At 46.8% G+C, this 16,469-nt stretch overlaps 1 protein-coding gene across 2 annotated transcripts in view; it reads right to left on the bottom strand.

Moving 5' to 3' along the window:
• Pip4k2a (phosphatidylinositol-5-phosphate 4-kinase type 2 alpha) overlaps nt 1-16,469 on the bottom strand; it is a 164,624-nt gene that overhangs the window by 22,152 nt on the left and 126,003 nt on the right. For both annotated transcript variants that reach the window (XM_032884212.1, XM_032884211.1), the window contains 2 exons: nt 9,390-9,536; nt 2,805-2,843 (listed from right to left, as the gene is read on the bottom strand). In XM_032884212.1, the coding sequence (XP_032740103.1) occupies nt 2,805-2,843; nt 9,390-9,536 (186 nt within the window). The remainder of the gene's footprint in view (nt 1-2,804; nt 2,844-9,389; nt 9,537-16,469) is intronic.

Genomic DNA, 16,469 nt, shown 5'->3' with positions numbered 1-16,469 from the left:
TTAGGGAGGAGGGCGGGGAACTGCGGCTGTTGCTGGCTTCCAGAAAGCCTGACGTGGTCTCTAGGGACTTGGTGACCAAAGCCGGGTGGTGGTGGTGGTGGTGGCAGTGGTGGTGAAGAAACCCAACAACTGCCGTGGAGTGCAAATGTTACCTTGTCCACGCGTTCTTTCCTGGGCCACTCAGCTGCTAGGATTCAGGAGTGTATGTGTGTCCCTTTAAGTAATTACACATTCTCTCGATAATAGTAAAAGTCTCGATAACGTGCAGCCTCCGAAAACTCCTCGTGTGCTAAGAGTTATTACATACTTTGCTGAAGTTTTGTGCTTGAGAGAAACGCTCATTCAGCAACCGGGAAGTTAACAGTCACCGCTGCTGAGTCTTAGCGTCTTCAAGGGAGCGTGGACGAAACGTGAAAACACACTGTCCTCATTTGTGCACAGTGAAAACATGCGGGACAGCCACTGTCTCCTGTTCTCTTCCACCCTTCTTTGCCACTGCAATCTGGCTCCTACGCACCGTCTCGTGGGGCACACCCCCTACAGCCTGGCAGAATGCCTGCTTACCACAGATGCCAACAGGTACCTGACTGAATAACAGGCGTTCTTGCTCATCTGGCTGTGGCTGGCCGTGGCTGGCCGTGGCAGGATGCTCACTCTTCTCTGGCGACAGACTCTCTGCTTTGCCACCCAGCACACTTTCCTGGGGTGAGCCAAGCACGCCTGTCCGTGCTGACTATCCTTTCTTCTCCAGGACCCTGGCCAGACTCATGACTGTGATCATCTCTGTCCTGCTGCACTTGCATTTCAAAGTCTGCCTGCTGCTGTGGTGCAGGGCGTGTAAAGCCCCTCCTGTCAGATCTGAAGCGTGGTCTTTCACAGCCTCCCTCGAGACGCTCCCCATCCTGACCACCTCCCATATTTTATCTGAATGAATGGATTTGCTTTATTTTTGTCCGCCACCAAATCTCTCAGTGGGTCTCAAATCTGGCCTCTATTCCCCCGGATCTTGTTATGTCCCTCTAGCTAACTCACTAAGTGCCCCGGTGTCCTGTGCAGGACTTGCCCCTCCTCCTCTGGAGCCTTCCTTCTTCACCCAAATCATCTCCTCCAGGGGACACCTTCTTGCCTGATCACTTCCAGCCTGAATGGCTTAGGTTCCTCGGCTGCATAGTCAAGCACACGAGGGCTCCCTGTCAGTCACACTGGAGAGTTCCTCACACTACAATACCATTTCCCACTGAACAGCATTATTCCTGCTGGATGGGGCTGAGCGATCCATTATGTCAGTTCCCTAAAGCTGGGACAGTAATTATGAACACACACACACACACACACACACACACACACACACACACACACACTCTCCCTCTCTCACACACACACACACACTCACACTCACACTCTCTCTCTCTCTCTCTCACACACACACACACACATCTGAATGAACACAACAGAGTACATGTGTAAATTCATAAAATTCAAACTGAAACAAAATGATGTTCTAAAAGAACTTAATAAGAAATTTAAAAAGTTCTTCAGTCTAGCTTTAAATGAGACAGTAAAGAAAAGACCCTTCTGATACGTAGGAAATATGCGAGAGTCCAGGTGACCGTTCACCCATGTGTCAATCTGGGCTCGTTTAGATCTGCACGTAGAAAACTGTTTTCTGATTTCTTTTTTTTTAAATTGAAGTATTTTAATTTTGAAAAGGAATCGCATATGAAACTCATTTTTCCTTATGTGCCCGAGGACAACAGGTTTGTTTGTTTTTTATTCAACAGTCCAAGTCTTCCACTAAATGTGGGTATCCAGTGTCTGTTTGCTCACTGCTCCAACCTGTTACACTTGTTCCAGTCTTTCCAGCAGGTAACTGCTTAATCCTAATTTCTATATCTCTTCCAATTCTTTGTCTCCACCCACCAATCCGAGCTAATTACAATCTTCAAACTGACTTAAACCTAGACCTCTCAAAAAACTTCAGATAATCCCAACTATGAACTTTAGTTGTTAACGACAAACTGTTTCCTGTCAGCGTCCAGTGTGTTTCACAGAGCACAAACCCACATGCCGAGTTTACAGCTGTTTCTCGGAATGTTTCACTAACGGAGAGCCCATTCTCTCTTCCTGTTTCACCCATCCCACATCAGTCAGTATCTTATTTCTTATTTACCAATACTGAAACATTGTATTCTAAAACTTTTAAGATATTCCCAACAGCCTGACCCTTCATGTCTATAATTCTGTTAAAAGAAACCAAATGAGATTCAAGTATCACTTGATTTGTAATCAGTCAGGAGATACAAAGATGCGGTCTCTTCATCCCTCATTTAAAAAAGCAAAACCAACCCCACTCTCATCTCACCATTGTATACTTGGAAAAAAAAGAATGCTCACCCAAGCCAATATGTAACAGCCAATTAAAAGGACAAGGAGGAGGCAAAGAACACAGCGAGGGGTCACGTGTCTAACTGGGGTAAGAGGGCTCGGGACCCTAGTTCCTCAACACCCAGGATTCACGTTTGGGAGTTGGAATTTCCACTTCAGCTAAGTTATAGTCTGTACAGAGCAGGTTATATGTGACCCATTTCTGTCAACCACATACGCAACTAATAACCAGCAACTATAGCATCACTGGCCACCGAGGAAGAGGACAGAGGCATGCATCCTCAGGCTGCAGGGACTGCTACTTGTGCTGGGGGCAGCAGAAAGGCAATGGGAGGAACCACAGCGGTGGGGAATAAGAATGGACCGAAGCACTGTACCAGCCGTACTCCCTGGACAGTGGGGGGCACCGTGGTGCTTACCTTTTCTTTGTCACTAGCTTCTCTAGCCACCGTCGAGCCCTGAAACACAAAGAAATGGTTAAGAATGGGCTGGCGTAGGATGCCTGGTTCCCTATGCACACTGTATGTAAGTGGTTCTGAGCAAAACGGAGAAGAAACAAAAGTAGCTTTGCCCTTGGTCCAGCCTCAGTGTGCTCCCCTTATGCCAACACCCCCTGTCTGGTCTGGGGCTCCCCTGCAAGTGTTCCTGTCTCCTGCCCACTCTTCTCCAACCACATCATCCCACTCGTCGATCTCTGGTTCTTACCCACCTTCTTGGAAGTCAGAAAACCTGCCATCACTTGAGGAATAAACTGGCTATGCATTGATCAAAACATGACAGGTTTCACCATCTTCAAAAGGGAGGTGGGCTATCAGATGGCTGCGGCCACAAAAGCATTGGATGCACCTTTCCCATCTCCCACGTCCAGATGTGGACCATCCTGCCTCTGACAGCCTTCTCTGTACCACGTGCTGTCTTCTCCCCTGTGTGAGTTACTAAAGGACAGCCTGGCTGAGCTCTGAGCGCATCCCCTGTGAGTGCTTTCTGACTCCCTCACTTTGGAGATTCCTTCAAAGCCACACGCTTCCTTGCAACTCTTTTGTTCTAGGCCCTATGCTGAGCACTGGGGTGCAAAGTGGAAGAAAACACAGCTCTTGAACTCCACCGCACTTGGTCTACTGCACAGGTTTTCAAAAGCAGCCTGAGAGATGTGCTGGCCAAAATGCCTGATGGGAAGTCACCTCTGAAATCCCCAGGAGGCAGTACTCAAGCAGAGAAACATTTTGTAGAGGATTTTAATTCAGAAAAAAAAGCTGGGGGACACATAGACAAGTTGAGTCTTACTTAGATTTCCAAATCTGTGAATTCGACAATCATGTCTCACCCATGGCAGAGTCTGTGCTTACTGACAAGTGGCTGGAGTAGGAACACAGAGTTTCTGACTTGTTTTGCCCCAGCACCAGATGCCTGAATTGCTACAGCGGAGTGTTCTGTTAACTTGGCCACTGCTCAAACACACAACTGCCATCCTGGATCATTAAAGTGGCCAAACACGAAGGGAACCCATACTTGAACAGGGCAGTTGGTTAGATAAGGGGAAGAGGAAAAATCTCGCCATAACCATCTCTCTACCGATTATGTGGACATGCATGCACCTCTATAGACACAGAAACTGGCAGGGGAGAGTCCAGAATTGGGGAGTGGGGGCTGGAGCAAGCTCGAGACACCCCGGTGTCAGTCCTCTGCTCCCTGGCACTTGGCATGCAGGACTGGTGGGTATCGGGCCCCTGGTGAGTAGCCCAGGGAAAACATTCTAAGTTTTTTGGGAAACAGGAGGAGGTGCCAAATGAGGGTCCCTTTCAGCACGGTTGGGACAAAGGCATCCTCCACCACCACCAGGGTAGGTCCTTTCTACCAATGATGGCTATTCTTTATTGTCAACTTATGGTGATCTAGGTGCTCCTGTCTAGATTGCATTGGCCAGTGGACGTCTCTGCAGGAGATTATCTTGATGATGCTAATTGAGGCAGGAAGACCTTCCAACTGTGGGTGGCTCTATTCCTAAGGCAGAGGATCCTGGATCGTATAAAAGCATGATAAGGCATGCTCAACAGAAGCGTGCATGCGTGCGTGAATTCACTGTTATCTGCTCTAGTCTGTGGATGTAATGTGCTCGGTAACTTCAGGTGCCTGCTGCCCTGGCATCCTCACAACGGTGGCCTGCACGTAACTTGGCATTGTGAACCAGGGTATTTCTATTTCTATTTCTATGACAGTAAGATGACATCAAAGGAAGACACTGTCATTTATGGTGTGTGTGTGTGTGTGTGTGTGTTTATCTGTGTGTTTATCTCTGCATGTTTGTGTGTCTGTGTGTTTATCTGTGTGTTTGTGTGTGTGTGTGTGTTTATCTCTGCGTGTTTGTGTGTGTGTATGTGTTTATCTATGCATGTTTGTGTGTGTGTGTTTGTGTGTGTGTGTGTCTGTGTGTTTATCTCTGTGTGTTTGTGTGTCTGTGTGTGTCTGTGTGTGTGTGTGTTTATCTCTGTATGTGTATGTGTGTGTGTGTTTATCTCTGCGTGTGTGTGTATGTGTGTGTGTTTATCTGTGTGTATTTGGGTGTGTGTGTCTGTGTGTGTGTGTGTGTCTCTGTGTGTATGTTTATCTCTGCGTGTTTGGGTGTGTGTGTCTGTGTGTGAGCGTGTGCGCGTGTGCATGTGCATGTGCCTGTGCGCTGCATGTGTGAGTATGAATTCGTGCATTGCACCTGAGGCGAGAGGATAACCCTGGATGCTGTTTGGGCCATCTACCTTTATTTTATTTTACTTGTAATGGCACCTAGGGTTTGCTGATCATGATCGGCTGACAGGCCCGGGAGCCCAGGATGTCTTCCTGTCTTCACTCCCACAGCATGAGGTTTACAAGCAAGTGCCACCATGTGTGGGTTCTGGAAATCAAACTCAGGACCCCCCAGCACTTTCCTAACCGAGCCATCTCCCTAGTCCCTACTTGTGTGTAATTTTTTTTTTTGGTCTCCGTTTTCTTTCCCTATAATGAAATTTACTCTCCTTTTCAGTTTTGAAAATATTTTAATTCTATGTAAAATAATGTCACTAGTCAATGTGTGCGCGTGTGTATGTGTGTATCTAAAACTGAATTAATGCACAGTAAAAAGAAATTAAAATTTAGGGGTTGGGGATTTGGCTCAGTGGTAGAGCGCTTGCCTAGGAAGCGCAAGGTCCTGGGTTCGGTCCCCAGCCCCAAAAAAAAAAAAAAAAAAAAAAAAAAAAAAAAAAAGAAATTAAAATTTAAAAAAATTAAGTAGTTGAGGCCTTGAATTGGAGTCACGAACGATGCATGGTTTCCATGCACCTGAGGGCTCAGGCAGGGACAGTGGGTTGCTCTGTGAGGGAGAGAGAGCAAAAACACTGAGGGATGCTAAGAGATCGTGGCCAATAAGCGGCCAATCTACAAACACAACTTACACCTGGGCAGGCTTACTGGAAGGCAGAGCTAGCGTAGCCATTTCAAGGGGATGAATGGGAGGCAGGGCACTCGGGAAGGGGGTAAATGGTAGGCAGGGCACTCGGGAAGGGGGTGAATGGGAGGCAGGGCAGGCAGACCCCAGTTCCTCTGTGCCGTGCCTTATGCTGGATGGGCTATGTATGCATCTCATTTAATGCATCCTCCAAGTGCAGATAAAACGACTCCAGCTGCAACAGACCAGGAAACTGAGGCTCAAAGATTCAGCAACTCGCAAACAGCTGCCGACCTCATGAGGCTCCTGAGGCTGCACCAACATTCTGGTATGGGACAGTCAGAGCACCACCTAGAACCCCGAAATTTCCAGTAGAGCCTGTGAGCAGTGTAGCTCCAGACATCAGGAATGAGAGAACGGGGTGTGGCTGAGACTCCCCAGAGGCAATTCCAAGGCAATAAAATGGCTTGATTTGTGAGTGGGCTACAGGACAGACGAGGCCTATGTCAGACGCTCAGCCTGTCTGGGATTTAGAGAGCAGACACAAAGGCAGCATGTTTCCTTTACTTACTCTCGCTTTTCTTAACGCGTGGCTCAGAATCCTGAGGTGCTCTCAGGGGTCTGCAAGTCAAAACTGTTGCTTGCTTGTTTTGGTGTTTTCGAGACAGGACCTCATCTGCATTTAAAATCTGGTTTGAAACTTGGAGCTCAGGCTGGCCTTGAACTTGTGATCCTGCTGCCTCAGCCGTTTGATTGCTGGGGTTGACGGTGAGTAACAGCCACATCTCACAAAAACTGGTTTTGTAATACTGAGACACTGGCTGCCTCTCCGCTCTTGATATTCACAAGGACACTGCCAACGCATCAGTGGGCTTTGTCCTGTGAAGCAGTTAGTATCTGACATCGAGATAACCCCAAATCCCTAGCATCTGTATGGACGGACGTCCCGATGAAGGGCCTTGATTCTGAAGCACACAGCTTCAGCGTTCCGAACAGAGGTAAGCAGAGAGCGGGTCTGCTTTGCAGTGAACGCTGCTCAGAATCATTCTCCTGACAGGTACAGTTATGGCTGAAACAGACACCTTCTCTTCCATAAAACATTGGTATTTGAAGAAAGAAATAACAAATGAACTGCATTTGTCCAGACCTGAGAAACTGATACTTCTTGACAGTGAATGAAACTGCACGGCTCAGTGCTCTGGAGAAGCTGGGCTCTGTCATTTCCCAACATGGCTGACAGGACTTGAGGTCAGTGACAATGGGCTATCAAATGAAAACCAGACTTTTGGAATATTGTATCCACCCTCATGTCCCCATACATGGAAGGCTTTCAACCTGACCAGTAGGGATAGTTACACGACTTTTGATACTTTGTAATTCAATGTGTCAACATTAGGAGAAACTGTGTTAACTCAGGAACCACTATGTCTCCAGTGAGGCAGGTGTGACTATAGAACCACACACTCACCAGCGCATGCAACTGACAAGAGACATTAATGAACAGAGTATAAATTCCTCAGGGTAACTAAGATATTACTGACTGTTAAGTCTTGGTGTATTATTAAAGGACATCCACAATAACCCCCAAACTCTACATCGCTCCTTTCCAACTACACGTTTCTGTAGGCTTAGATTTTTTTCCCCCAACTACTCATCTAATTACCACAATGTATTGACAGCAGGATTGGAGAGGGCATTCCAACTGTTCTGAATTAATCCAGACAGTAGAGATCTGAAATCAAGGACAGGAGGGGAATAGGAGGGAAGGAGGAGTGGGGGAGGAGTACACCATATACATACACGAAATGTAGAACCATGGGGACGGGAAGAGAGCTGAGTGAGGGAGGAGGGGGGTTCTGTGATCCGGATGTGAGAATAAATAAATAAATTAAAGGGAAAAAATATAAAACCATGAGGTTTTTTGACTCACTAATATTTTTCTTTTGAAAAAAAAGTTTTCATAAAAATCTATTAATATGAAATTATTTATCATTGTTTAAAATAACTATAATTATTATTATCAATAGCTTAATCTCTCTCATAAATTCCTTTTAAGCAAAGATTCATTCTTATTTATATGGAAGGGTATATGGGAAAGCGTATATATTTATAGGTAAGGGTTTACGGGGGAGAGAGAGAGGGTGTCAGGTCCCCTGGTGGTGGTTAGGAGCTGTCTGATCCTGCTCTGGGAGAGCAAGTTCTTAGTGCAGCGCCATCTCTCCAGCCCTGTCTCTCCAGCCCTGTGTCCATCTTTAATACTGTAGATATCCAGACATAAGCAACAGAGGACAAAGCTTTTAGGGTCTTCTTTTGTGTATGTGAATAATTCTAAGATCAAAAAAACAAAACGAAACAGAATAACCAACCAGCCAAACCAAACAAAATCCGGAGACCTAAGTACCACAGATCAAAGGAGGATAAACATTTTCAGGAGTCAGAGAGTAAATATTTTAGCCCCACAGTCCACAAAGTGTCTGTGTTCACTGCCTCATATAGTGTGAAAGCAGAGATAACACAAACCGTGCACACGATGACACAGCAATAAAACTTTATAAAGAGGCAACCCCTCTTGGTGTTGGCACACGAGCACGTCGCAGTTGCCTGGCTAAAAGTCACTCAGTTCAGACTTTTCCAGTGGCCTCATTTTAAGTCCTTAACAGGTCTGGTCTCTGGGCTCTCCTGTCCCCTTTGTCATTTCTCTCGAGATGGGACCAATGTCATCCTTCTAGGTGCACCTTACCTAACGCCCTACTTAGAAATGTATGCCTTGGTGGACTTCTGGAGCAGGGCTCCACTAGGCAGGCCGAGTCAGGGCGCCATCACTCAAGGGCTAGATGAGTTGGCCTCAGGATGAGCTCAGTGTAAACCTGAGCAACTTAGTGAGGCTGCATCTCAAAATAAGAAGAAGAAGGGCTGAGGCTGTGGCTTAGTAGTAGAGTACTTGTTCACTGTTAATAAAAACTAGTGTGACCTTCCCCCTGTTCATTTCTACCCACAGCACTCATTATTTATCAACAACAATGACAACAACAATCCCTACTTAGAGATTTGTTCGGTTTTCTTTGATCATTGTATGTGTGCATTTTATGCACGTGAAGTAGAGGACAGAGGCCAGCTTTTGGGGACCAATTCTTTCCTTCTACCATGATTCTGATGAGTGAACTCAAGTTATGAGGCTTGGGGGGCAAGCGCCCCCATTTTACCTGCTGGGCCACCTTGCTGCTGGGTCTGGTCTGTCCCGCCCATAAACTACTATTCCCAGTCTACTACACGGCATGTGGCTGACACGCTTGCAATAACACGGACTGCTTAATCCTACGGTGCTGGCAACTGCCTGCTAGATTCAATCTCTTGAGGGCTGGAGAGATGGCTCAGTGGTTAAGGGGCACTGACTGCTCTTCTAGAGATCCTGAGTTCAATTCCCAGCAACCACACGGTGGCTCCCGACCACCTGTAATGGCATCTGATTCAAGCATCCCGACCATTCCGTTCACATGATTAATTATAACATAAACAATATGGACGGACGAGTAGGCTTGAGTAAATGAACATGAAACTTAATGAAAATGACCCAAGTCAAGCTCACCTTCAGGTCGTACTTCCTATACACAGAGAGACGGTGGCTGAACACGTTCCTCGTAACAATCACGTATATTTCCACTCCGTCGACATTAAGCCGGTACATTCCCAAGAACTGAGGAAGGAGGGTGACCCCATGGCATTCCACTATATACTGTACAGGAGACAGAGAAAGGGAGAGGTGCTGTCAAAACATGGTGTATCGTTTACGTAAAGTAGAAATGTCCATTTCTTGACGCTTTATTTTCAGAAAACGTTTGAGCTACTTTTTGCTGCTCACCCATCAAATCTGAGTTCTCTCTCTATATATAAATTAGGACATTTAATCTTACCGCTAAAGATATTCCTTCCCCAGTGGCTCAACTAATCTCCACTGTCAAGATTGAACACAGTGGCTCAAGGCAAGAAAGGAAAGCCCTTTGAAGTGAAGGACCGTCCACCTCCTTCCCTGGAAAACCTGAGAATGATTCCCTGCTAGATCAAGACCTTGAGGGTAGTGAGGCAGAGGGTGAAGAAGAGGATGCTGGGAGTCTGGTGCTGCAAGCCTAGATGTTCTGGTTTCCATCTAGATTTCAATGGGCATGGAGGGGCCCTGAGCTACAGACAAGGTGCTGGGTACCATCAAGTCCTAGGGTTGCATAAACACAACAGGACTTGGGTCGTATGCCAATGAGCCACAAGAGGGCGCTACTTCCTCTTGGAAGCAGCCATTGATAAACCGTGGGTACCACCACAGGGGCCTTCAAAATGGGGGCAGAGTCTAAAGGAGCCTTTTCATGCCCATGACAGAGATTAAACCTCCAGCATAGTATCAACACCTCAGATCCAATGTTGTAAACACACTACCCACTGTGCCCACACCAGATGCCTAGAAGGATGATTACCAACGGTTGGGTGTGTGTGTATATGTGCCTGTGTGATGTCTGTGTGTGTGTGTGTGTGGCCTACGTACATGCACGAATGTGTGCTTGTGTGTACGTGCATGTGTGTTGCATACATGTACCTCAGTGCTGGGGTTAGAAGCACACGCACGTGTGCTTGGCTTTTTACATGGGCATTGGGGATTCAGACTTGGTCCTCACATTGGCAAAACAAATGCTCTCACCCACAGAGTCATCTCTTTACCACGATTTTGAGTCTTTAAAAAATGTTATACTGTTTGATTTAAAAAAAAAAAACCAAAACTTTAACAAAAACCATTCTAATTGAATTTTTTTTTTAGTGATAAAGATTATTAATAATCGAGTCTGGGAATATTTAACTAACTAATGGAGAAAAAAAGCTCTCCATCCTTCTCGTTAGAGCCGAACAGCATGTCACTCAGGCTGGTGTTTGCTGTGCAGAGTTCTGACAAATTTCCAAGATGCTGTGGATTTCCCCTTCCTTACAGGTGAACAGCTGGGCCGTTTGAGCTCAGTCTATTTTTTTTTCCACCGAGTTTCTTCTCAGCTTGTTACTTGAAATCAGATGAGTGGAGCTTAATTTCAAACCAATAAATGGACTTGAGGTTCGCTAATGCACAACAGGTGGTTAATAGTTCTTGGTTGAAAAAGGAAATTTCCCACGGCGACTTAAGGGATTAAAAAGTGAGTTGTTTGCCGGTGGTGGAAGGTGGATGAGGAGTCTTAATAGAGTCTGAGGGCATCTGTACTGTGTGGGTGAGGTCAAGGAGCGCAGGCTTGGGAGCCAGGCTGCTGAAGCAGGTATCCCTGGGTTGCCATTTGCCAGCTGGGGGATTTGGGGGCAGTTAACTAAATCTCTTTATACCTTAGTCTCATTTTCCAGAAAAAGAGCACCCGAACGTCCACCCCCAGGGCAGCGGTGAGGATGGCAAGTTGAGAGCACGTCAAGAGACCCCACACCAGTCTGTACTGAACCCCACTCGAGCTCAGTAATCCATGATGTGATGTTGGCTGTCACTCAAAGCCTTGGTAAGAAACGATAGCATCAGGCTGGAGAGATGGCTCAGCGGTTGAGAGCACTGACTGCTCTTCCAGAGGTCCTGAGTTCGATTCCCAGCAACCCCATGGTGGCTCACAACCATCTGTAATGAAATCTTGTGCCCTCTTCTGGTGTGCAGGTGTACACGCAGGCAGAATGCTGTATATATAATAAATAAATCTTAAAAAAATGTAACATCATACCCATCTTTCTCACAGTCATGCCCTAGGATCTGTTCTGGAGCTCAGTCTACGGCAAACTCCCAGATTTATTTCTTCTTGAGGCCTGCAAGGCACGGATACTGGCTGATCAGCTCCACCACTCACACGCTTATCCTTACGGCTGAACTCAGTGATAGAGCACGGAACCTCCTATGAATTTGGCCAAAGGTCCTATCCCTAGTACACAGACGACAAGGAATGCCAAGATGGAGATCTCTCCACAGCCACAGAAAGCCTGGCTCGCAGAGGTGCCACTATCCTGACCAAGGCCAAGGCGCTTTATACGGAAAATTAACAAGCTTCTGGTTTTGGAAATATGCCACACAGGTTACTCCAGCTTCCTTGCCTCCAAGAGTGAATAATGTGGCAGAAACAACCGACTTTGATGCATTCTGTCAACAAGTGTACTTACTTCCCCCTGGGGGCTCTTTGATGAACACAGATGAAGTGAGCTTCAAACTCCCGGGTGTGCAAACATCCAAGCCCACAAATTACATCAGAGTCTTCCATACAAGCGCTGCCTAACTGCATCTGATGCTATTCGTCTAGAGAGAACTTAGGGATCAGGAACTTGGAGGGGAGAAAACGCTACCCACTGGCTGGAGTTCAGGATGAGGGTCTTAGAAAGTGCTAGAGCAGCGCGGTGCTGATGCTGACGCTAGGGCGTCCCTTAGACTCTGCCCCGATGACCCAGGCAACTCTGCACACAACGCTTCTCTTCCACGACATGATTTATGGGCTTATTTTATCTTATCTTGCCCATGGGTACCACATGCGTGCCTGTGCCCCCACAGGTCTGAAAATACGCTGGATCCCCTGGAACCCCCGTTAATGGCGGACACAGGAACCTGACTCCTCTGTAAGAACAAGTGCTCTTATCTGCTGAGCCATCATTCCTGCCCTTCTGTTCACAAACTCTTAACACCAGTGTGTGGGTCTACAGAACGTCTTGCAAGGACAGCAGCCCCCAGACTGAAGATTCTAAGTTAATGCCCCAGTTCCTCCTGGAATAGTACCCAGCCCAACCATATTCTGCTAGGACCTGGCTCCATTCAATACCTGTGGGATGAACTGCTCAACCTCTCTGAGTACCTACGTTTGGAAAAGGGTGTGTGTGTGTCTGTGTGTGTCTGCGTGAGTGTGTCTGTGTGGGTCTGTGTGTGTCTTTATCTGTGTGTGTGTCTGCATGTGTGTCTGTATCTGTGTGTGTGTATGTCTGTGTGAGTGTGTGTGAGTGTGAGTGTGTCTGTGTGAGTGTGTGTGTCTGTATCTGTGTGTGTGTCTGTGTGTGTGAATGTGTCTGTGTGAGTGTGTGTCTGTATCTGTGTGTGTGTGAGTGTGTGTGTCTGTGTGTGTGAGTGTGTGTGAGTGTGTCTGTGTGTCTGTGTGTGTCTGTGTGAGTGTGTGAGTGTGTCTGTGTGAATGTGTGTATGTGTGTCTGTATCTGTGTGTGTGTGTGTGCGTGTGTGTGTGTGAGTGTGTGTGTCTGTGTGTGTGAGTGTGTGTGGGTGTGTGTGTGTGTGTGTGTGTGTGTGTGTGTGTGTGTGTGTGTGTGTGTGTGTGTGTGTGTGTGTGTGTGTGTGTGTGTGTGTGTGTGTGTGTGTGTGTGTGTGTGTGTGAGTGTGTCTGTGTGAGTGTGTGTGTGTATGTGTGTGTCTGTGAATACTTGGATGCTCACACAGTGAATCTAGTCCATCTGGCCCTCCTCCAGGGACACCCCTGTCTCTGCCTTTCCTTTAGAGGTGGTGGCACAGACTTGTGCACTCCAGCATCCCACTCTTATGTGGACTCTGAAGATTCTAATTCTGCTCCTTATGCAGGCACAGCAGGGCCTTTACCCACTAAGCCATCTCCTCAGACCCCTATTTTACTATTAGAAAGTTCTTCAAACCAGAAGGAAATTGGTAACATACCCACTTTACTGTGGTTTCATCACCCTGGGGTTTTGCTAAATTATTTGAAAGTAAATGACACATATATAGTGTTTCTCTCTAAATACTTTAGTTTGCTTCTCTGAAACCCAGGCCTTTTTATTCTTAAAAAAAAAAAAAAAAGGCATTCAATCCCTCACAGTCACTCAGTAACCACTGAGCGCATACACGGAGGACCTCAGTTAGCTACAGTTGGTGCCTGTGATAGACGGAGTGTTTGGGTCGTGGATGGGCTTCATGAAGTAATTTGTATTAGTGTAAGCATTGTCCGGGTACTGCCTATGGTCATGGAATCCTGGACAGGGGAAGATGAGGAGGGTGCCTGATTCCTCAAGGTAGATCCTGGGACACATGGAGGGGGTGTTGAAATCTGAGCCTGACTCTCACGCCTGTACCTCTCCTCACAGACACAGACACACACAGACATATACCCCCCACAGACACAGACACACACAGACACAGACAGACACACACATACAGACATACACCCATACCCCCCAGACACACACACACACACACACACACACAGACATACACACACAGACACACACACAGACACACACACACACACACACACACAAACACACACACAGACACACACACACAGACACACACACACACACACACACACACACACACACACACACACACACACACACATACACACACACACACACACACACACACACACACACACACAGACACACAGACACACACACACAGACACACACACACAGACATACACCCATACCCCCACACACACACACACACACAGACACACACACTCACATACACACACACACACCCATACGCCCCCCCACACACACACACACACAGACACAGACACACACACACACACACACACACAGACACACACGCTTTTGTGTGCACAAATGAAGAAACCGAAATGAACCCAACCCTTTCTGATCCACATCTTACACCTACAATCTCTTGACCAACTTCCAGAAGGACTGGTCTATATTTGTTTTACGGCTTTCCCTCTTTGTCACCCACTCTGGAATTTCTTTTCCCTCGAAATTTTGCCCTCCATCTCTTCAGGGCCCCTCCCTCACTAAGATCCTCAGTGACTTGTGGGTTGGTAAATGTATCAGAAGCCTTTCCCATTGAACAGAAGGTTTCCCAATGAGCAGGTGACCTCAAGGTCTTCGCTGCTTATTTCCAACCTCTGAGATTCCTGTCTGGCTTCTCTCTTTCAGTTCTCTCCTTAACTTGGATGATTCTTCCTCTCTCGTGTGCCTATTACATATGGGGTTTACTCAGAGCCTTAAAAACTCATTCATTTCACCTTCCCATTCCACGAGGGAGGTCTCCTCATCTCCCCTGTCCTCCTCTCTGCATCCTAACAGCTCATCACTCCCAGCCAACAAGCAACCGTCTTTCCAGTTTTATTCACGAAGGGTTGGACTCAGCCATGGAGCATCTGAAGAGACCCATTTCTATTTTGTCCCATTATCAAATCCCCAGCACTTGTCGCGAGCATGTCAAGAGCATTTAATGAATAAATACACTGATCAAATTCAGAAAACAAGGGGCTGGAGAGATGGTTCAATGGTTAAGAGCTTGGCTCTTCCAGAGGACCCAAGCTAGCGTCCCAGCACCTTAGTTATCTGTGATAACTAAGTCACAGATAACATCTTAGTTATCTGTGACTGCAGTCCCAGGGGTTCAGGCATTTTCTTTCGGTAGGAACTAGGTGTGTACAGGGCACAAAGACACACAAGCAGGCAAAAGACCCACATACTAAAATAAGGAATAGAGAAATGACCCACGGTACATCTGACAAACACCGCTGTATACAATTACAAATACACCACTTAGTTCTCAATGATACTGGGACTCTCAACTCTTGACATTGGAAATCTGAATGTTCTGGATTTTGAAAGTGGGGGCTGGGGTAGTCTAATTTGATTTATAAATGAGGGGGAATCCCCAGGAATCTCTTGATGTCATAATAAATAAAGCACATCGTACAGGGAAAGGAAGGTATGTGTCAGCCACAGGAGGATGGAGTGTCTCAGCTTCTCCTCCGGTTGCTGTGATAAATTCTACCACAGAGTAACTTAAGGGAGAAAGGTTTACATGGCTCACAATTCCAGGTTACAGTCCATCACTGTGGGGAAGGTAAGGCAGCAGGAAGAGGAGGTGATGAGCCACGTGAGACTCAGTCTAAAGCAGAGAGCACTGACTGACTGACGGCTGGCTGAATGAATGAATGAATGAATGCACACATGCATTCAGGATTCCCTGCCTAGGTAATGGTGCCACCCACACTGGGTGAGTCTTCCCACTGAGCACTATTAGGTACTCCACAGACACACCCACAGGCCAACCTAATCTAGACGGTGTTTTACTGAGACTGCCTTCCAAGGTGACCCTAGACTGTGTCAAGCTGACAACTGAAACTAACCATTCCAGAGGTGTTTCAGAACTGTCTAAGAATATGGAAACTGCCATCCCATGGCTATTGGGGACAACTCTGGTAAGAGCCAGTTTACATGGTGCACAGCTACTGTCGCTGAGAAAAACCGCTCAGAATCCTCTCATTCTGTGCATAGTAGGTATCATGTGCTAGGAAAGGCAACTGAGTCACTGACCATTTGATGACTTGCACAGAATTAACGTTGGAAATTCTCCCGACTTCCCCAAGGACGTCTGAACTTATGAAGATGGCAAAGATAACCTTTCAAGTCACAGGAGGAGGCGGGAAAGTCCACGGGTGCCCTTTCCTCGACATCCTTGCTGTTTTCACAGTAACTAGGAAGGAAACTTTGGTCCTCCACAGGAACTAGGGAGAAACCCGGTGCTTTTGAGCTGCCCTGTGCTGGCCGGATGTGGTGGCACACATCTCTAGGGAGGCTGAATCAAGAAGACTGAGTTCAAGGCCAGCTCGGGATACATAGTGAGACTTTTCCTTACAACAACAACAACAACAACAACAACAACAACAACAACAACAACCACCCAAAAACCAAT

This window comes from Rattus rattus, chromosome 14 (assembly GCF_011064425.1).
Source record: "Rattus rattus isolate New Zealand chromosome 14, Rrattus_CSIRO_v1, whole genome shotgun sequence".
Taxonomy (NCBI): Eukaryota; Metazoa; Chordata; class Mammalia; order Rodentia; family Muridae; genus Rattus; species Rattus rattus.
The sequence above is the reverse complement of the archived record's forward strand: the minus strand, read 5'-3'. Positions and strand labels throughout refer to the sequence as shown.